General features: G+C 40.2%; 1 protein-coding gene across 1 annotated transcript in view; it reads left to right on the plus strand.

Moving 5' to 3' along the window:
* LOC145415228 (adenosine deaminase 2-like) overlaps nucleotides 1-23,693 on the plus strand; it is a 234,275-nt gene that overhangs the window by 28,416 nt on the left and 182,166 nt on the right. The window contains exon 3 of the mRNA XM_080284566.1: nucleotides 10,997-11,086. Coding sequence (XP_080140692.1) covers nucleotides 10,997-11,086 — 90 coding nt within the window. The remainder of the gene's footprint in view (nucleotides 1-10,996; nucleotides 11,087-23,693) is intronic.

A 23,693-nucleotide genomic window follows, 5' to 3' on the forward strand; every position in this document is an offset into this window, starting at 1 on the left:
GCAGCTGCACGAGGCTTACGTGAAGGAGTGTTAGTGCCAACTTTAACATCTGGATGTGAGACTATGGTGTGGCATGAAAATGAAAAGTCAAGAGTAAGAGCAGTGGAGATGGGGCTGCTGAGGAATCTGTGTGGAGTACAAAGGGTGGATAGCATACAAAATGATGTAATTCGTAACAGATGTGGAGTGAGGAAGTCGGTGGACACCAGAATCGGAGAGAGTGTACTGAGATGATATGGTCATGTGGAGAGAATGGATAAGAATAGAGTGGTGAAAAAGGTATATCTGAGCAAATCTGAAGGAGGGAGGAGGCGAGGTAGGCCAAGGAGAAGGTGGAGAAATATGGTGGATGAGTGTGTGAGGAAAAGATGCTTGGAAGTCGGTGAGGCTAGTGAGATGATAAGAGATCGAGCTGGCTAGATGAATGTTGTGAGGAGAAGTGCATGATCAGGGATTTGCCATCCCTTTTTAACGTGCCAGCGTCTGGATTGACTCTACATGATACGTTATGTGAAGCTACAGAACGTGGTGAATGTTCTGGGAGTATCCGATAGAGCCAGGATGTCGAGGGCTTGAATAATGAGTGATTTTTTTTTATGCGAATAAGAAGAAGCCAAAGGCTAGGAGCCCGCAAACAATTCCTTCCAAGAAAAAAAACAAAAACAATACACAAGTGTGCCAAATTCAAGATCTGTTCATTTCGAGATGCCTGGATACATTGCATTTAAAAGACTGGAGATAGTAGGAAATAGGAAATACAGACAGAGGGAGACAGTTCCAGAGTTGACCTGTTACATAAATGAAGGACTGGGAGTAACGGTTAACTCTTGCATTAGAGTTGGACAGAAAAGGGATGGGAGTTTGTTGCTAGACGGGTGCTATGCGCCTGTTGTAGAGGTGGAGGGATGCAAGCAGACAGTTCAGAGGATCAGTGACCATGGACGTAGTGATAGAAAAGAGATAAAGAGGGAACAGTGCGGCGAGGAGACAGAGGTTGAAGGGAGCCAGTAAAAGGAGGAGAGTTAATGAGATGAAAAGCCTTTGACTCCACTCTATTCAGAAGAGCTGTATGTGGGGAGCCTCCCCACACATGAGAGTTGTATTCTACACAGGGGCGAATAAAACCTGTGAATAAAGTCAACAACTGTGCAGCGGTAAAGATGGTACGGAGTCGGATTAGCACACCCAATCTCTTGGAAGCAGATTTTACAAGAGATGTAATATGGTCTTTCCAAGCTAAATCCCGAGTGAATGAAACCCCAAGCATGTTCAAGGATGATGCAGGCTTGAGATGGATATTATTAAACATTAGTGGGAACTCCTGTGGAAGATTTAGTCGGGTTGATAGGTGTAAAAACTGAGTCTTTGATGCATTAAAAACAACAAGATTATTTTTACCCCAGAGATACGAACCAAGTCAGACATTAAGTGTGCCATAGCCTCATCCCTTGTTTGTTGAAGTAACTGCTGGGATGGATGTTGCAGGAACCGAATGGAAAGGTGAAGGGTGGAATCATTAGCGTACGAGTGGATAGGGTTAGATGTACAGCTTAGAAGATCATTGATGAATAAAAGGAAGAGAGTTGGTAATAGGACAGAACCCTGAGGAACACCACTGTTGATAAATCTAGAAGAACGATGGTCGTCTACAACAGCGGCTATAGAACGACCAGAAAGGAAGCTGTTGATAAAGTTACAGATAGAAGGATAGAAACCGTAAGAGGGCAGTTTGGAAATTAAAGATTTATGCCAGACTCGATCGAAAGCCTTTGAGATGTCAAGTGCAATGGCGAAGCTTTTGCCAAAGTCCCGAAAGGAGGATGACCAGGAGTCGGACAGGTAGGCGAGAAGATTGCCAGTGGAGCGTCCCTGTTGGAACCCATACTGACAATCAGAAAGAAGGTTGTGATAGGAAAAATGCTTTAAAATTTTTCTGTTTGGAATAGACTCGAAAACTTTTGAGACACAGGATGTTAAAGCAATTGGATGATAGTCAGTGGTTGGAAATGGTCACCCTTCTTTGGGACTGGCTGAATAAGAGCAAACTTCCAGCAAGAAGGAAAGGTATAAGTTGAAAGACAAAGGCAAAAGAGTTTACCTACGCAAGGTGTAAGCACAGAAGCACAGTTCTTGAGGACAACAGGAGGGACCCCATCAGGCCCATATGCCTTGTTAGTATTGAGGCCAGTGATGGCAGAAAATACATCATTTGAAGAAATTTTAATGTCAGTCATGAGGAAGTCAGAGGGAGGAAGTGATGAAGGAACAGCACTGGAATCGTATAAGGTAGAATTGGAGGAGAAAGTCTGAGCGAAGAGATCTGCTTTATTAGTAGAAGAAATAACTACAGAGCCATCAGAGTAGAAAAGAGGAGGGAAGGATGATGAGGTAAAGTTGTTAGAAAGGTTTTTGGCAAGGTGCCGGAAGGAGCAGGAAGAATTCAAGTTGGAGAGTTGAGAGCATTTAGTATGGATGAAATTGTATTTAGCAGAGCGAAGAACAGACTTAGCATGATTGCAGGCAGAAACATAAAAAAGATGTGATTCAGAGGTGGGTTGGCTCTGGTACCTTTTATAGGCCCTCTCCTTGTTGCAGACAGCATTAGAACAAGCGCGATTAAACCAAGGCTTTCTTGCATTAGTCAGAGGAAATGAGAAGGGAATATATGCTTCCATGCCCGAGAGAATAACCTCCGTAATGTGCAAGGAACACCCGGATGGCTCCCGGCCATGGAAGCAATAATTATTCCAGGGAAAATCAAAGAACAACTACCTGAGTCCCCCCAATCCGCAGCTCCAAAGTGCTACAGTTGACGTTTCTTTGGAGGGTCTGCAGGCCGTACCGGAGCAAGAGGACAGGTTAAGGTAATAAGGTAGTGATCAGAGGAGCCCAACAGAGGGAACAGATTAACAGCGTGAGCAGAAGGATTAGTTATATGGAAGAGGTCAAGTTTGTTGGAGTTCTCTCTAAGATGGTCAGGGATACGGGTAGGGTGCTGTATAAGCTGCTCTAGGTCATTAAGGATAGAAAAGATGCAGGTTTGTTCTCCAGGTGGATTAGTGAAAGGAGAGGAGAGCCAAAGGTGGTGGTGAACATTGAAATCTCCTAGAATGGAGATTTCAGAGAAAGGAGAAATGGATGGAATGTGTTTCATTGTCGAAGTAAGGTAGTCTAAGAATTTTTGAGAGTGAATAGAATTAGGGGCATAAGTAAACAGCGCAGATATAATCAGAGAATGACAGGAGAGCTGAAGCCAGAGAGTAGATAATTCAGAAGAATCAATTTCAGGAACACGAGAGCCAGTTAAGTCGTTGCGTACAAATGGAAGTTTGACCCATCTTATTGGGCAAATTTGTGCTGTCTGGACATTGCTACTCCTCAACCTGCCCTAGGGTGAGAAAGGAGGTCCGGATGACGATGATGAATGATAGGCTCTATATACCTGTATATATACTATATATATATATATATATATATATATATATATATATATATATATATATATATATATATATATATATATACATATATATATATATCTGTCTATATAAATATATATATATTATATATTTATCTACCTATCTATCTATCTATCTATCTATCTATCTATCTATATATATATATATATGCACATAAATATATATACATATATATATATATATATATATATATATATATATATAATGCACTGATATGAATCATGATAGTACGAAACGAAGGCTGTTTCGACATATTTAATATTTTTATTACTACTACTACTTCTACTACTACTACTGCTACTATTATTATTATTATTATTATTATTATTATTATTATTATTATTATTATTATTATTATTTTACGACGTTATTTATCTCACATTGTTGTCCAATCTACACAGGTTTATATTCAACTTACAGAAGATCTATAAATAAATGGTAAAATGAAGGGATATCAACTATTCCAGTTACATAAATCTCTCCGAAACTTTACAAGTTGATATCGAGTTAACGACTGTAATATTAACCCTTTTGCGGATGACAGTTGTTGCACATAAAATAACCGCATGTTACCGATGACCGTGTTCTCATTCGAACAATTCAACCGCTCATTGCCCGACGGGACAGAAAAACACTGCTCGCCTGAGCTCCCTGTGTACGACTATTCCCCCTCCACTTGCCAGTGTGGACACGCTTGCCCACTCTCACACTGTCTTAGTTACGTAGGTGCATTGTGCTAGTGCGGAACACCTCTCAAGCTCAGTTTGTCTCCATTTACGGTAGTTATAAGTATTATGTTGCAAAATTTGTAACTTTACAGTATTAAATGAATGTGCAGTGGTTTTAGCATTGAGTATGCAGTGGGTATTCTTGTAGCATTATGGAATAAAATAAGACAATGATAGATAAGTTAGAACTCTTAGCCATGGAAATGGTGGTCAGTACCAGTCTGAGGAGCAAGCTTCTTTTTATTATGCCTTCTAAATGCCGGGCCCGATTTGATGAAGTTGCCAGTGAACTATCAAGCTCTGAGGGTGATGATCAGTGAGTGAAGAAGAAAGAGTTGCCAAGTGTTAGTGTGAAGGGTTCAACTGCCTCCCACGGACGAAAATGTACCGCCTGTGTTCTTGTGACCCCCACTAAAATGCAAAGACCTCTGAAGGATAGTGGTGGTGAGTTTGAAGCAGAGAGTATGATTCATGGCAGTGATGATGCCAGTGACGTGCCGGGTGAAAGTGGTGAGGTATCCTTTGTGAGAACAGAAACTCCACGTGTGCTGCATACTCATGGACCTTTGAGGCGCGCTCTCAGTGGCACCAGCAATCGTCACACTACCCACTGCCCAGTGTAAACGTGCTCATATTCCACGGCATAAGAACTCGACATCTTCACTTTCGGTAGCGCCCACTCCACCTCCACCAGCATCCACCTCCCCTCCACCAGCATCCACCTCCCCTCTACCAGCATCCACCTTCCCTCTCCTAGCATTTACAAAGTCCCCACCATCATTTTCATTTTCTACAGCATTCTGGACTGACAATCCCAGATCACTACATCTCCATCCTGGGATGAAGATCCACATCCTTAATTCCCACATGGAATTTTCCCTTTTTTGTTACCTATGGATACTGGAATACCTTTCAAATGAATCAAACATGTATACAAGCCAGGAGATTTGGGGGAACAAGCGGCTAGAGTGAAAATGGCTTTCAGTACCAGCCGCAAACATGGCCAAATTTCTAGGCCTCACTTTCCTCACAGGAACTGTGGGATTCTTATGTATGTGAATGGAATGGACCTTGTGGAAACTATGGAACGTTACCATTTCAACTAGCACAGGAATTCTCAACCTGGGGCTCACGAACCCCAAGGTGTTCGCAGGAGAATTTCAAGGGGGTACTTAGATGGATGATGAAAATGTAGTAAAATATTCAGAGAGAGAGAGAGAGAGAGAGAGAGAGAGAGAGAGAAATCTGAGTGAGGATGGGGGGTACGTACTTTCTCATTACAGTCTGCAAACTGTAACTGAGGCACGTCTGCTGATGTTTTTGTTTACCTGCATGAGGTATGTTCACAACATTTCCAACAGTGTGCTGGTATTTTTGATAATAAGATGATATGTATGCTAGTTGTCTTTTTTCAATGTGGTAATGATTATCATTAGGTAACGATGTTATAGAATTTTGGAAACTCGTGTTTATGACTGTGGTCGTATGTGTCACTACTCAGCAGCAAATCTTAAATTTTACTAGTGCTGGCGGAGGTATGCACTCCCCGCAGCTTTCTAGTTACTGCTTATTCTTTTGACAGTGGATGTATTATGACCGCGTGAAGTTGTTTTCTAATGTCATCTTACGATGGTAGTGATAATATGACTGCCTGATGGTATTTTTATTGTTTGATCTTTTGTTATTATGGCTGTTTGAAATTGTTCCAACTATGTGATGAATGCCTGAAGTTGTTTGTACTGTGTAATCTTACGGCGGTGTTAATAAAATGATTCAGTGACGTTTTGGCTGGTCTTATGACATTGTGACTGTCTGGACGTGTTTCTACTGTGGGATCTTGCGACGGTGATAATAAGTGCCTGACAGTGTTTTTATTGTGTAATATTATGACGGTGGCGATTCATAACTGCGTGTCAGTGTCATTGGCTTATGTATGACTTTCGATATATGATTATACTTAAATTATAATTTCAGATACCGTTATGGCCCCAATACCAAAGAAACAACAATATGATGAAAGCGACATTTAGTATGGATTCACCACAATTGTCAAAAAAGGGTGTGAATTTCCACAGTGTGCTACATACTTCAAAGATATTTTCCTAGAGTGCATGAAATCAGTCTCAAGCGATATCTGAATAGTTGTCATACTAATATGAAAAGTAAGAATGTTGTCTTTCTCAAGTAAAAGGAAGAGGGACTGAAGCGAACACGCTCTGAGTGTTCGGTACAGTTCAGTCAGCAAAATGAATCTGGGTTACGTGCGTCATACATGGTATCATTGAAAATGGCACAAGAAAAAAAATCACAACACTGCAGCAAAGTTGATCGTCTCATTCTGTAAGAACTAGTCCGCTGTGTTACTGGATGTGATGCTGAGTAGAGGTACACATCAGTATCCTTCTCAAATTATGCTGTTCATCTACGAGTATTACATATGTATGAGGATATCCAGCAACAAGTGACTGCTGAAGTAAAAAGGGCATCCTTATGCAATGCAGCAGTTTAGCTTGATAGAGTCGACTGACGTGCTGCTTGTTCCTACCTCCTGGTGTTTTTATGATACATCAATGTGGAGATATCAAAGAGAAGTTTTCCTTCCATGCTTTGGAGTCGACTACAAGTGATGAAGACATTATCAGTGATCTCATATTATTTTTTTTAGAAACTGGAGGACTTTTTTTGGAATAATATATGTGCGTAAAACTGACGGAAAATCAGCAATGCTTGGCCGATGATCATGATTTCTAGGAAGAGTGAATGAGGCGAGTCCTGAAAAATTACATCCTCATTGTATGCTTCACAGTTCTGCTCTGTCATCTAAACCTCTCCCACGAAAGTTATGACTAGTATTTGATGATGATGTGCACATGGTAAATACCTTAAAATCAAATACCTTAAATACATGACTCTTCCTTCTACTGTGCCAAGAGTTGGAACGTATGAAGTGTTACTCATTCACACCGAGACTCGCTGGCTGTCACTGGGGAATGTGGTATTAAAAGTAGTGTCACTGAAGGAGGAGCTTTCCGAATTCTTCAAAAACAACAAGACAAAGCTACCTGATTTCACTAATAAATGTCAGACAACCAGTGGCTACAGAAGCTGGCCTACTTGAAGGATATATTCTTTTCTTCTAAACTACTTAAGTTAATCCCTCCAAGGCCGTTTTACCACAGTGATCGATTTCATGGGCAAACTAAGATCATTCAGCATGAAGCTGGAACTGTGGCAACGGAACGTCAAAAATTAAAAGCTTAGCAAAGGCACTGGAAAACTAAAATTGGTGCACCTTGTGTAAACATACCTTTCTTCCTTGCAGATGGAGTTGCATTTTATTTCCCATAACCGAGGGAGCTGGAATCAAAATTGATTAGTAACACTTTCATTTTTACTGTGCGCCTCCTCCCAATAACAAGCAAGAAGAGTTCCTAGCGTTTCTGAAAGACTTTGTTGCAAAAGATGCATTTGAAACATTTCCCCTGACCAAGTTATGGCCTAAAATGAATGATCTGTAGTTGATGTTGCTGCGAAGTCTTTGCTGATGTTCTCTAGTACTTACCTGTGAGAGCAAGGATGAACATGACAATTTAACACAATAGTCGGTATAGTACCATTCTACACAGAATTAGTGCTAATGTTTATTTTCTTCATAAGATAACAAGTTTCACTCTTGTGTAGTATTTTCGTACATAGACTATGATGCTAATGCTTAACTTCTTAAGAGTCATTACACTTTCAACCACTGGATAATATCCATTGTAGTTCCACTGTGTATTTAATTAGTCTTAATATATTTCCATTTTATATTCAGTATCAGATTACTGGGATTATAGGTCGATGATCTGATAAATCAGGGGTACTTGGTGCGATAAAGGTTTAGAACCCCTGAACTAGTGTATGCCACATACCAGATACTTCGCCATCAAACACTGTTTCCATTAACTAAAAAAACAACAGTGACAGGCTGGTCACGATACGAACTGTGATTGATTTATTAGCAACAAGTCCCGGGAGGTGTATGTGCCAGAGAGGGGGGGTCTCCATTCATGAGGAAGGAATGCTGTGGAATGGACCTGTGAGTTTCAGGGCCTAGCACTGGGTGATGATTATCATTGCAACTGCGGCATGAACAGGCTACATATTCAGTTTTGAAGTTTACGCTGGCGTAGCGACGAACACACGAGACACGACCATATTTCTCCAAGGCAACCGTGTATAAATGGAAATTTTCTATAATTCTGTTAATCTTGCAGAAAGGCATCACAGCAAGTAGTTTCGGTGTTACCTTGATATATGATGTTTTTCTCTAAAACAATTGGTCAAAACCTTGGCTGGCTCGCAGTCCTTCCACCAGGCTTTGTTAAAATAGGACAGAAACTGATTTACATTGTTTACACACACACACACACACACACACACACACACACACACACACACACACACACACACACCAATAAAACGCAATTCCCATTCCTGCATCTTCAGCACAGTTAAAAAAAAAATAGTAAATAAAGTAGGCCTCCACCATTGAGACATAAGCATGCAGTCTCCTTGCAGCCTATCCTCAAAACTGCATTCTTTACCAAGGAGTTCATAACAATAACCACAAAAGATGAATCTCACGATTCATGTGCGATTTGTACTGTCCTTCTTTTTTTATCTTAGCGATTTTTTTTAGCACTTTTTTTTTCCATCAATATAAATCTCCTTTGCAGTTCCGCGAAGTAGTGGAAATATAGTTAGTCCAATATGCCTTAAAAAAATATTATTGACACTGTATAATACATCCCTTGACCTGAAGAGTCTTAACTGAGTATCAAAGCTATGCACTGAGTTTCATCCCTCTATTTCAAATAATGTTTTAGAAAAGTGTATAAAAAAAAAGTCCAGCGTTCTTATCATTATCGTTATCATCGTCATTATCATCATCACCATCATCATTAAATTATTTATTTCCAGTTATTATGCATGAAAAAAGTAAGTCCAGGAAACAGGAAAACAGAGAGAGAGAGAGAGAGAGAGAGAGAGAGAGAGAGAGAGAGAGAACAAAATTTGAAGAAATATCCTTTAAATATCCAAAAAATGGTCAAACCTTTATTGGCTTCTCATTTTAGGCCTTGAAATTTTCAGCCTGTTAACTATGTGTCTGTCTGTAACCAGAAGTCTTAGTCACGGAAGGGGTGGCTACAAAGTTAGGGATCTTCCCCTCCAACACACACCATCTTCCCCTCCAACACACACCACCCTCATTCATTTACTCCGCCACCCCATCCCTCCTCCTCCCCTTACATCTTGGCCTTAGGGTTTCCCTGTCTATTTCATTCACATAAACTCTTCTCCATTATTTTCACATGGCTAAACCATTTCAAGGTAATTCTCATATCAGTTTACAGCACATCTACTTCAACACACAAAGCTCCTTAACTTCCTTACTTGCCTGCTTCATACAACTCCACATCCCCTCTCTCAGATATCTTATTTCCAAGCCTCTCTCTCTCTCTCTCTCTCTCTCTCTCTCTCTCTCTCTCTCTCTCTCTCTCTCTCTTTTCAACTGTGACCTTCTATCAGGGTTGAAGCTTCACTTCCATTAGATATGGGATCGTAATTCTGTCGTGCAACATCTTCATTACTTCCATGCTCATTATCTCTTATCACTGCCATCTGCGTGTCTGCAACATTACTCGCATTTCTCTGTAATACTCTCTTGTACTTCATGCTCTAAACTTGTATCCTGTTTTATAAGACTACCTAAATATTTGAAGGCACTCAGGTTTTCCCTGCCCTGACCATTCAGCCTCACTATGCACCCAGCAACTTCATTCCTCTTTGAGACCTTAACTTTTATATTTTTCTGTTTGTATACCGATGCCAAAATTATTTGGCGACAGTCCTACACTAACATTGTACTCTGGCCTCCATATTTCTCATTCCTTCCCAAATGACGGACAGTATCCAGCATTTTCATACCCTTTTGTTGAGTGTTTCACAATACAGTCCCATGATATGCATTATGTAACACTTTCAATTGCCTAAGCCGGCAAAGAAGGGAAGGTGAATTTTCTTCATGGCTGTACATTGGCTTTCCAGTCTTGTTTTTGTCCACACTTTCAAACACCAAATCATGTAATTTCCACTCATCTTCCGTTTTACTGAAAATTATCTGGTGGTGGCAACCATCATCCTCATACCTTGATGAAGTGCTGCCTACTTTTTCCATCACCTTTATCATTCTTTTTCTCTGTCTACCCTCTTCTCTTCCATTTCTCCCATCTTTCCTCTCAATTTTTTTACACATTCTAATGCAAATGGCTCTGCATGGAGCGACAAATCTAATGGTTAACCCAGGAAACCATTTACAATACTGGGTGGTAACTATATAACCAAATTACGGGATGATTTGGAGCCCATTATGGTGCCCATGTTAACTTGATGGAGAGAAGCGCCCATCCGGGAACCTAACCTCAACCTTCTTCCTCCCACTTCTTTGCGACAGAGCGCTTTCTAACGCAAAGGAACATTGTTCATTGCACGGGACTGCCTTGCAGGGGTGCTTGTTTGCCTGTGGTTGATGGGTCTGCTCGGCCAGACAGACCTGGATTACTAAACAACAGCAGCAATAGAGTAGTATCCTATAATCAAGGCAGCACAGGCAATTTCCAAACTCTGCCTTCTCTCATAAGGGATAATCTAGCATCCACTGCGCTACCAAATGTTTCTTGTATAATTCCATCCATTCGCAGGTCAGCCCCCATTTTGTTATGCACTTAACCAAACTGATGTTGACAGGTGCGGTCCTTCACCAGCATGACACTTCGATGACGTCGACCAAATGGGTGGTAGAGGAACTGACCTACTGGCCAGACCTCTACATGTGCTGTACTCAACAGGGCAAACTCAAGCTTCGGTAAACACTCATGTCACAGTCTTACTGGCCTAGTTGGAGTTAATGCAGAATTCAGGTGATATCTGTGCCAAAGAATACTGGACTGATATTCTAATCTTAAACACACACACACACACACACACACACACACACACACACAAGGGAATAACACTTCGTACGCGAATGTATTTGCACACTTAACACCTTCATTTGAAATGGAAGAATTATTTGGACAAACTTTCAAGATGGCCGATATATATATATATATATATATATATATATATATATATATATATATATATATATATATATATATATATATATATATATATAGTTACGGACCAGAGAAAGATAATGTAAACTGTAAGTGAGATCACTAAAAATCACTACTGTCCCGTAAAGTTCCAGGTTCAAAACAAAAGAGTTAGGTAAAATTACAAGTTAAAGTTTAATGCTCAAACTAACAACAAAACATTCAGGACTCATAAGGATAATGTAATGGCAAAAAAAACAGGTTAAATATATGGTTAACTTAATAGCCTCTATTAACACGAAATGAAATAGGGCAAGAGTAAATTTATCTAAGTCAGCCCTGATAAATGAAAATACACTGGGTAATGCTCAGTTAATGCAAGATAAATTATTACAGATACAAAATATTATTAATGGTGATGGACATAAAGATCCCTACATGAATTACAAAAACTTCACTTAGGCCTACAAATTAAACTTATGCTATACAGTACAAGAACAAAATGCAACAACACTTATACTCAAATTACAACAGCTGCTAGATGGTTGGAGACTTCCTGAGCACTAATAATAACTGTACAGGGGAGGACAGAGATGTGAACAAAATGAGGAGCAGATCTTAAGTGGCAATGATGCAGACTGAGCTCATTATATAGGGGCCGGCAGAGCATGATACAACTTGTAAGAAGGACGCGCAAATGAAGCCATGGGGACAAAAGAGCTGACAATCCCGCTCTGAATAACAGAAAGGACGACTTACTCTACTATAACGGTAGAAGGGGGGACTGAGGCAGAACACGCTTGTGATCAAACATGCAGCATACTGTGCGTTAAAATTATACAAAGGATGATGAAATCATAGGCTATGTAACAATATATATATATAATATATATATATATATATATATATTAATGCAGTGGCAAGCGACTTCTTCATGAAAGGTAAGCTGTACTAATTTCCAATGTTATATTTAGGGCTTCTGCAGTATCTCTCTCCCTTAGGACCAGTGAGCAACCTTTCGCACTCAACTCCATTATTTTCGCACCAGTACAGGGAAGGATTGGAGTTCAAAAGCACGTCGAAATTTATGTCATTGGTGATGTTGTATGAAGAAAATTTGGGTACGTCTTTTCTGAAACCTGAGAGAGTGATAGGCTTGGACATAAGGAAGGCAATGGTGTTCTGATCCACACAAGCTACGCCATTTCTCAAGTAATCTTCATCCCAACCACACATGAACACCGGAAAGTGAATTTAACCTGACAAACTAACGAAACTTAAGATTTTACAAATACACTCGTACTTATTTTGGTCACGAAACAGGGGCTAACATTCTATTAATCAATATATTATCAGACTTCAAGTTCCGGAGTTTTTAGAGCATTGTTGCAAAAGTCCTGAATTTTCGTTGTTTAAATTCATTATTTTTGCTTTCCAAAATCGCACTCTATCATATACCCATACTATGCCATTCTACCCTGATTATCCCACCAGCATCACGTACATACACTTCTTTACGTAAAATTTTGCTGAACTCACAAGTCAAATGTCCATGCAATGTGGCTGCATTAGTAAAGGTACTTCTCTAATTAATAATGATAATTCTTAATGCATGTTTTAATGACAAAATACGTCTGCTGTTTTTTACCACTGCTCAGTAATACAAAATGTAAGCTAACTGCATCTTATAGTTACAAATGTTCCGTATGACTGTCAAAAGCTGGGTAGGTAGGTTACAGATAAAAAAAAAAAAGTAAAAGAAGTATCGTCAGACTAACCAGAGAAAATTAACTTATACTTTCATTTGGTCATAATTCGATCTATCTATCGGTTAAAAGTCATATATCTTTATTTTGGGTAGGTGGCCACAAACAAAATGTCTACAAACCTCAGTGTTTTCATGCATCTCAGCGTCTTCTCCAAATGACATCACTCCAACTGACATCACCCATTTGATATCCTCCAACTGACATCACTCCTCCATTTGATAACTCCAAAACTGACATCACCTTCCATTTGATATCCTCCAACTGACATCACCCTCCATTTGATATCCTCCAACCGGGATGTTAACCCTCCAACTGACAGCACCCTCCATCTGACAGCACCCTCCAACTGACAGCACCATCTCAACCTAGGTTCTTCTTGAGCATCCGGACCAGTCATGCCTATGGCGGCTGGTGAGGGACGTAAGGGCCTCGTACCCCTTCAGCTAAGGAGTTTGATGCTTTCCTGTACCGTCACCTATCGCTGCTCACTGACGATCCTGAAGGTTAGCAACCACCAGGATATATATATATATATATATATATATATATATATATATATATATATATATATATATACATATATCATTTAATCTAATAACCTGTTTAAATAGGTAGATAGACATAGAGAGATAGACAGACAGACAGACAGACAGACAGACAGACAGACAGAGACAGATCATGTATGTATGTATTCATATATGTATATGTATGATTCTTTATCTCTTTTCTATCGCTACTTTAATGGTCACTGCTCCTCTGAACTGTCTGCTTGCATTCCTCCACCTCTACGACAGGCGCGTAGCACCCGTCTGGCAGCAGACTCTCATCCCTTTTCTGTCCAACTCTCTAATGCAAGAGTTAACCGTTACTCCCAGTCTTTCATTTATGCAACAGGTCAACTCTGGAACTGTCTCCCTCTGTCTGTATTTCCTGCTGCCTATGATCTCCAGTCTTTCAAACGCAGTGTGTCCAGGCATCTCAAAATGATCGGATCTTGAATTTGGCTCTCTATTGTATTTTGTTTTTCTCTTGGAGGGAACTGTTACTGCGGGCTCATGGCCTTTGGTTCCTTCTTCCTTGCATAAAAAAAAAAAATTGATTGGTAGCTTGGGGTGACATGCTCACACAAAATGACGATCGCTTCCGTCGTAAGTCTGATGCGTTTTTTTGCAGGAAGAACAATGAAAGTAAAGAATCTTTCCTTGTTTATATCTTCTGCAAAAGCAAATCTTAGAGGAAATTACAATAAAGATATATTTGTTTATTTATTTGTACAACCAGACGCCGTTAAACCGTAAGGGGTGGCCACAAACAAGTCGCCTCCACGTCCCTCTGTCTTCCGCCATTTGGTTGTCCTCCCTCGAACTCACACCTCCTCAGTCATTATCTCTCTCCACTCCATCCCTCCATCACATCCTTGGTCTCCCCTTCCCCATCTCCCCCTCCACCTCATTCACATACTTGCACTCTTCTAGTCAGTCACTCAGTCCCCATCCTCTCCACACAGCCAAACCATCTCAAACTATTTCTCATATCAATTATTATCATATCCACATCAATACAACCTTCTCTACATGAACTTAACTCCCACGAAATTGTTCCACATAAATTACAGAGTAGATACATAAAATCCATCCTAGACATTTACCAGCCAACAAAGCCCCAGGCCCAGATGGAATTCCCCCAGTTTTGAAAAAGTGTTCCCCAGAACTCGCCTCTGTTCTAGCTCGGTTATTTAGACTATGCATACGTACTTCTCCATTCCCTAATTCATGAAAATAAGCCAATATCCAACCAATCCCCCCAAAAGGAAGTTCCTCTGACCCCACTGATTACAGGCCAATAGCTATCACATCTTCTCTTGGTAAAGTATTTGATATTATAATTAATAAGCATATTGTTAAACGTCTTGAATCCAACAACTTGATTAGTGATAGACAATATGGTTTTCGTCACGAAAGATCCACGACTGACATAATCTCTTGACTCTACCGTCCATCAACCAATCGACCAACATGTGGAAACTCATGCAGCAACCCTTGATATTTCTAAAGCTTTCGAGAGTGTGGCACCATTCCCTGCTGTCCAAGCTCCCTTGCTATGGACTAACGTCTTTTGTTTCTCTGCTTTCCTTATATCTCAGTGGCAGAAAAGTAAAAGTAGATGATGTATATTTTAATTTTACCCAACGCCGGCGTGCCACAAGGATCAGTTCTGACGTCAACCCTGTTCCTAGTTCATAATAATAATCTCCTATTTGTCACCCACAATCCCATCTATATAAATGCAGATGACTCAACACTTCACAGTTCATTCACACTCAAACATCCATTCATAAAGTTTAATATCTGTAACTCTCAACTCAGTACCACCATTTCCATAAATCAAGACTTATCTACGATCAATGGATGGGGACAAAATAACTCTGTCTCATTTAATGCTAGTAAAACCAGACATATACAGTTTACTAATAGACATACATTGCCAGATTCGTATATTACCTTCAATGCTACTAATATTCCAATCCCGAAAAGTATTGAAATTCTCGGTGTTTCACTTAACAATGCTCTCAGCTGGACCTCCCATGTTAGATCACTTGCTAAAACCGCTTCAAAGAATAGATTGTTATACAGAGTCCGTAACTTCTTCACTGACGAGCAGTTACATATGCAGTAATTTATAAGAGTCAAGTGTGCTCTCAGCTTGAACATTGCTCACCGTTGTGGAATGCATGTGGAGAGGTTACACTAAAACAGCTAAACAAAATTCAGAACAGAGCTGTTGGAATTATTAATAACCCTGCTATCATAAACAAACTACCTTCCCTACAAGCAAGAAGGAATTTTGCCTCCCTTACATTGTTTTACAGATACTTTTATGGCAAATGCTCGGACGAAGTTGCATCCATTGTGCCACCTCTGTATGCCTTCCCTCGTGCTACACGGGCATCTGGTAGCGCTCATGACTGGAATGTCACACAATTATATTGCAGAGCTTCTGCCTATCAAAATTCTTTTATTCACTAAACTGCATCTCTCTGGAACTCGCTTCCCCGGAGTTGTTTCCCCCAAACTTCAATCTATAGTTATTCGAGTCTAACTGTTACAGATATTTTATGAATGGAGGATGCCAGTAAGCTGGTGTATTCATTATTATTTTTGTTCATATGTTTTTCTTGTTCTGTTATTAAAAAAAAAAAAAGTCGCAACGAAAAAGGAAGTAAAATTTGAAATTATCCCGCGTCTATAGTTCTTCCTCGAAAGGAAATCTTGGTTACAACAAAGAATTGGTCGTAAATTATTATGTCTGAGAATTTCATCCTTGAAAAACCCTGTTCCTTCCTCCTCCATGAATAACATATTGTACATCTAGTGCTATGTACTCGTACTTTTTGCACATGATTCCAGGTATTTTCTAGGATAAATGGGTGTCCCCACAAAAATCACACTACTTTTCGTTTCCGTCTTCACTTGTTATTATACTCTCTCTTCCCTTTCCGTTATCTGGGGTGAGGATGTATTCTTAATGAATAGTCCCCACACACCCCGCCTCGTGCAGTTCTGGTTATGCCCGTGCACAGCTTTTGTGGAAATTACGGAATTAACTGATAACGTGAACTTCACAGAATTATCAAAAAGGATGAAATAAAACCTGGATATATGGATGCTAAATTAGTATATTTGGCAAACCTGAAACATTATTAAAGCTGATAAACTTTTGTATGAGTATATGCAGTTACATTGTAATTTTACTCTGTAGTTCATAGTAAGATTTCAGTTACTAGCATTTATTTCTGTATGCTTGTAAATGTGAAGTTTTGTAGACGTTGCTTGCATATTTCATTCATGTACCGTAAGATTTCAGTTCCTAGCATTTATTTCTGTATGCTTGTAAATGTGAAGTTTTGTAGACGTTGCTTGCATATTTCATTCATGTACCGTAAGATTTCAGTTACTAGCATTTATTTCTGTATGCTTGTAAATGTGAAATTTTGTAGACGTTGCTTGCATATTTCATTCATGTACCTATGAACTCCGACTCAGGTTATAATCGAGTCATTGCATTCCCCGACCCTTCCAGTCTTCTCAGTCATTTAACAAGTCATTACTTCGGCATTTTATACTGAGCCATTTGCGCTGGAGGTACTACTAGGGCTACTCGGTCAGAGCTATACTTGTTTTACTTTAACTTGGCCTAAAAATGTCACCTTTCCATCTTCAATGCTGAGTTGTAACGACAGAATAACACTACACTATGATACAAGGCTCGAGGAAGTGCTACGGCTAGGATGTAGAGCCGGAGTATTGTCTTTTTCTGCCACTGAGCTATGGGAAGTAAGCTGTAAAAGGACAAAATGTAGACCAAGTTAGAGCGAAAGAGCTACAGTATGATGGTTTTAATGACAAACAGTTAGTTATATGGAAAATCAGAGAATACTGTACTCACCCGTTCCCAATAAGAGTTGTATAAAATAGTCTTGCTATAGTAAAAATGAAATAGTTATAAAACACAGTAGTAATACCGATGGTATTGCTGGAGACGTGTATCGAAACTCCCAGTCTCATTCTTCCTTTGTATTGCACAGCCAAGTATCCTAATAACGACATCTTGTGGAACTATTTTGTGGACTCCCTGACCCTCATGAACGACCTAGTGACGTACCGGCCAGCATGGGAGAGCTTCCTCTACCAGGGACTCAAAGAATTCTGCAACGACAATGTTCTCTACCTTGAGCTTCGCGTCAGGCTTCCTCCGGTAATCTCTCCAAGTCCTCTTATTGTGTCATAAGAAGCCTGGCATATGGGATGGGAACAGCTTTTGTCATCGTCCTTGTCCTCGTTTTCTTCACCATTAGCTTCGCTTTTTACGTTGTTACTTCTTTGTCGTTATCTCAGTCACCATCTTTATCTTCGTCTTCTCCTTCACCTTTGTGTTTTCCATCGCCCTTGTAGCTTTTACTCGTCGTCTTCTTCCTTCATGATTTTCTAGTCCTTATTTTCATCTTTATTTTCATTTTCTTTTGCATCGTCTTCGTCGTCAGTGTCATCTTCGTTTCTTCGTCTTTATTTTGGCTTCATATTCTAATGATGTATCCTAATTTATAGTTGCAGTATTCGTAGGTTATACCATGGAAAATTCTGTGCAGATTTTCTCCTGTAATACTATTCTCGCCGTGCCCCGCCACCCATCCCCTTCCACGCTTATTCTGCCCAGTCCCATCCGTCCATCCTAACCATTTTAGGCTGTCTGCCCTGTATTAAAATGGTCGATGATATCTTGAACGTAAAATTTACCTTTACTAACACTATTCGCATCTTACAACTACCGTCTTCTGATTTAATATTCATTCATTCTTTCTCAACCTTTGTCTCAAACTATAATGTCCCCCAAAAAAGTGATCACAATTTTTCATGCAAATTATTTCTTCTCATTTTAAAGAAAACAGTTTCGTCCGACATAGCAGTGTAAGATTTATCTTGATAACTATTAATGTTTGGGGTGACAGAACTTCATTTTCCTGAACGTAATTATCTGTTTTTGACCACAGTAAAATATCTAATGGAAATGAACGACAAAGGACCACATCTATATTTCCACTTGCTGCGTAGAGGCCCGATGCTGGCATACCATAGACCCTATTACTTATAGGTAGCAGACCTACATACGCTGCCAGAGGCTGTTATTATGAATTAAAAACTCTACCACCTATAAGATTCAATCTCTAGAACGTAAGATTTGACTGCCTCCGACCCAAATAGGCTACTCTGCTACCACACCATAAATTATAAATATCCATCCATCCATCGTCCAGTCCTACGTTGCCCCATAGGAGCGTAGGAGCCCGGGGCTAGGCACGTTGGTCCTGACATTTAAGATGAAAGTGACCAGCCTCACTCATCCCTGAGTGGCAATACGTGAGCAATAAACCCCCAACCATTCCTTTGATATAAACTTTCACTACCGTAGCTCAATCCGACTGGAGAGCCCTAATTACCCGCTAAACCACCAGGCGCCAAAATTTGGTTATATGGTTACCAATCAGCTCAATAAATGGTTTCCTGGAGTACAGGAAATTATTTGGCTTGTCACTCATTGTAGAGTCACCCACAGGCAGAAGGAGGAGGAAGGAATGAAGAAAAGAAAGACAGAAGGGGGAGCGTAAAGTCACCTGTAGGAAGAAGGACGAGGAAAGAATGAAGGAAAGAAAAACAGAAGAGGATGAAAGGAAAGAAGAATGGAGAGGAAAGGGCAGACATCCGAGAGCAGCACTACATCGAGTGAGTGGATGGTGAGAGCCCTCACCTACCACAATTATAAATATCAAGTTTGTAAATAATGGATTAATCGAGGAGAGTGTTAGCCTTGTGAATGTAGGAATATATCTAAAATTTTTGAAATAAACTGTATTCCAATATCATGAATGAAATACTATAGTGTTTAATGTGTGTGTTGCAGCTGTATGAATTAAATGGAACCCACCTGACAGTGGAGGAGACGATGGCTGTCAACAACAATACTGTGCACCGCTTCCTCAATGACCACGCTCATCTCTATTACGGCACTCGATTCATATACAGCCCATCCAGGAAGTATGTACAGCTTAACTACTTCATAATGAGAGGCGTTACAGAATATAATCACTTAGCAGCAGCAAGTATAAAAATGTGACAATGTACTAAAGGGGTTTAAGGATATATTTTCTTGCTTTATCGAGGGAAAAAAAAAAACATGAGAGTATTGAATGAGCAAACACCTCCCTGACTTTACAAAAACTAAACAAGAAACGTCAGACTGCAAGATTAAATCAGATAACAATGTCAACACCAACCCTACATAAACACTTCATTTATTTGAAACCATTTCAGTAGGCAGAAGGAAGGAATTCCATAACCCCTTCACAACAATGACACCTTAATTACTATAAAATTCTTGTCTGGTTAGTTCCATAAGCTTTTATTTAGGGGTAAATATGGGGTGCCCTACCATGATGAGTGGGTTGGATTCTATCTATCTATCTATTGCCAGACACCATAATCCCCTAAGGGGTGGCCATTTGACTTTGAGTTATTTTTTTTTTTTACAGGGAGGGGCACTAACCCTCCACCAACCCACTTGTTGACACGGAGGGAGCACGTATGGTTTGGTTATATGGTTACCACCCAGCGTTGTAAATGGTTTCTTGGCTTACAGGAAACCATTTGGCTTGTCACTCAGTGTAAAGCCACCAGTAAAGGAAAGAAAAGCAATAAGAATTGACAGGAAAGATGGAAGAAATAGGAAGAGGGGAGGGCAGGCACAGAAAAAGAATGATAAAGGCTAAGGAAGAAGTAGGCAGCACTACATCAAGTGAGTGGATGATGGTCGCCACGACCTATCACGACTACCTTCTAATAATTTCTAGATTGATAAGGATTTCTTACAGCTAATTAAAATGATGCATTGTTGGTCGGAATACTGAAATTGTACGTATCTTTGTAGTGCAGTGGCTTCACTGTATCCACCCTAAGAGTTTGCCACATGCTAATGTTCATAAAACGCAGTGTGGAGTAGCATGAAAGGTCGAACGTCACACCAGCCCATACCAGATATTCCTAACATTTATGTGGGCCGCTGATCACATGGCCAAAATAGTGTACCAGATTAAAAGGAGCTAAGACAATTTAAAAAATTGAGTCAGTTGGTAAACCAGCCCTCTTCGAATGCGTTCTCGCCCTACCACTTTCAACAGGGAAGTTTTTCGAGGCCTGCAGCCAAGGGTGGTACCTTTCCTGAGGGACAGCTCGTGAGCACCAGGAAATTATAAATACAAACAGTACCCTTATCACATTTCCAAAAGGAGTTACAAAAGGAAAGGAAGGTCTGCTCGGTATTTCAAAAACTTTCCTCACAAGGCCTCCTGTGTGATGTGCACGATATATATCAATACTTGCTTGTCCCTGATGTCCCCTTCATGTTCTCCACTGCTGGGAATGACGAACCAGACATCTTCAAGATTCCTAATAGCTTTTATCACTGCCCAACGGAGTTCCCCTGAGCTTCATAATTTGCACCTATTACAGCCGACTGTCACACTGGGATGAGATGATTAAACAACTTAGCTGTGATGAGATATTTAGAGACCTTCCACAATACAGTGTCCTCTGAAAAAAAAAAAAAATCTAAGCAGGTCGCTGAGCACCACACTACCATCCTCCTTCACCAGGGTGACTCAGAAATTATTATTTTTTTTTTTACACTATGGATAAATTGTATCTATCCACCTACATAGCGAGAGAGATTTCTATTTATTTTTTATCCAAGGAATGAGGAACCAAAAGCCAGAAGTCCACAATTCTTCCCTCAAAGAAAAAATAGAAAACAAGATAACAGAGAGCCAATGTCAAGATCCGTTCATTCTGAGGTGCCTGGGCACACTGCGTTTAAAAGACAGGAGGCCATGGGTAGTTGGAAATACAGACAGAAGTCGGTTCCGGGATTGATTTGTAGCATAGGTGAAGAACTGGGAGTAGCGGTTAACTTCTGTATTGGAGAGTTGGACAAAAGAAGGACGAGAATTTGCTGCTAGACAAGTGCTACTCGCCCTCTGTAGTGGTGCAAGCAGGCAGTTGAGAGGAGCAGTGACCACTAAAGTAGCATCAGAAAAAATATAAAAATGAAAACATGCGGCAAAGAGATAGAGGTCAAAGGGAGCTTGCAAGAAGAGGAGGCTTAATGAGACGGAAAGCCTTTGACTCCATCCCTGTTGAGAAGAGCTCTGTGTTGGGAGCTTTCCCACACATGAGAGTTGTATCCTACATAGGGGCGAATAAAGCCCATGTATAGATAAAACAACTGTGCTGGGTTAAAGAAGACAAGTAGTCGGCTTTGTACACTTAATCGTTTTGAAGCAAACTTTGCAAGTGAGGTAATATAATCTTTCCAAGATAAATCTTGAGAATATTAAGTCACAGTTATGTTTCAAAATGATGCAGGATTGAATTGGGCATTGTTAAAAATTAAACGATACTACTATGGTAGATTTTGACGGGTTTGAAGTTGTAAGAACAGAGTTTTTGATGCTTTAAAAACATCAAGAGTACTTTTTCTCCAATCAAAGAGATGAGCCAACTCAAACATTATGTGTGCATAGCCTCATCCCTTGCCTGTTGAAGTAACTGCTGAGATGGGCAGTGTGGGAAGTGAATGGAAAGGTGAAGGAGGGAGTCATCAGCATATGAGCGGATAGGATTAGATGTACCGCTTAGAAGGTCACTGACGAACAGAAGGAAGAGAGTTGGTGACAGGACAGAGCCCTGAGGAACACCACTACTGATAGCCTTAAGTGATGACTGGTGGCTATCTATAACAGCAGCTATCGAAAGACCAGAAAGGATACTAGAAATGAAGGCACAGATAGAATGACAGAAACTGTAGAAGGGCAGATTGGATATTAAAGATTTATGCCAGACTAGATAAAATGCCTATCAGATGTCAAGCTTTCACTAAAGTTCCGAAAGGAGGATGACCAGGAGTCTGAAAGGAAGGTGAGAGGATTACCAGTGGAGCAATCCTGACGGAACCCATATTGAAGATCGGAAAGTTTATGAAAGAAAAGGTGCTTTAAAATAATTTCGTTAAGAGTAGATTCAAAAAGTCTGGAAACATAGGATGTTAAAGCAATTGAGCTATAGTTAGAGGGATGGGAATGGCCACCCTTCTTTGGGATAGACTGAATGCGAGGAAACGTCTCAAGAGGGAATGGTACATGTTTTTTTTTTTTTTTTTTTTTATGTGAGGAAGAAGGAACCAAAGGCAACAAGCCCGCAAAACTGTTCCTTCCAAGAGAAAAACAAAATACAAGAGAAAGCCAAATTCAAGATCCGATCATTTCGAGATGCCTGGACACACTGCGTTTGAAAGACTGGAGATCATAGGAAGCTGGACATACAGACAGAGGGAGACAGTTCCAGAGGTGACCTGTTGCATAAATGAAGGACTGGGAGTAACAGTTAACTCTTGCATTAGAGAGTTGGACAGAAAAGGGATGAGAGTTTGCTGCTAGACGGGTGCTATGCGCCTGTTGTAGAGGTGGAGGAACGCATGCAGACAGTTCAGAGGAGCAGTGACCATTGAAGTAGCGATAGAAAAGAGATAAAAATGCAACAGTGCAGCGAAGAGACAGAGGTTCAAGGGAGTCAGTAAGAGGAGGAGAGTTAATGAGACGAAAAGCCTTTGACTCCACCCTATTGAGAAGAGCTGTATGTGTGGAGCCTCCCCATACATGAGAGTTGTACTCCACGCAAGGGTGGATAAAACCCCAGTATAGAGTCAACAACTGTGCAGCAGTAAAGAAGGAACGGAGTCGGCTTAGCACACCCAATCTCTTGGAAGCAGATTTTACAAGAGATGTAATATGATCTTTCCAAGATAAGTCCCGAGTAAATGAAACCCCAAGCATGTTCAAGGATGATGCAGGATTAAGCTGAATATTATTAAACATTAGTGGGTATACCTGTGGAAGATTTTGTCAGGTTGATAGGTGCAAAAACTGTCTTTGATGCATTAAAAACAACAAGATTATTTTTACCCCAGTCAGAG

Source organism: Coenobita brevimanus, chromosome 13, assembly GCF_032717465.1.
Source record: "Coenobita brevimanus isolate Jiangsu-jjx chromosome 13, ASM3271746v2, whole genome shotgun sequence".
In the NCBI taxonomy this organism is placed as follows: domain Eukaryota; kingdom Metazoa; phylum Arthropoda; class Malacostraca; order Decapoda; family Coenobitidae; genus Coenobita; species Coenobita brevimanus.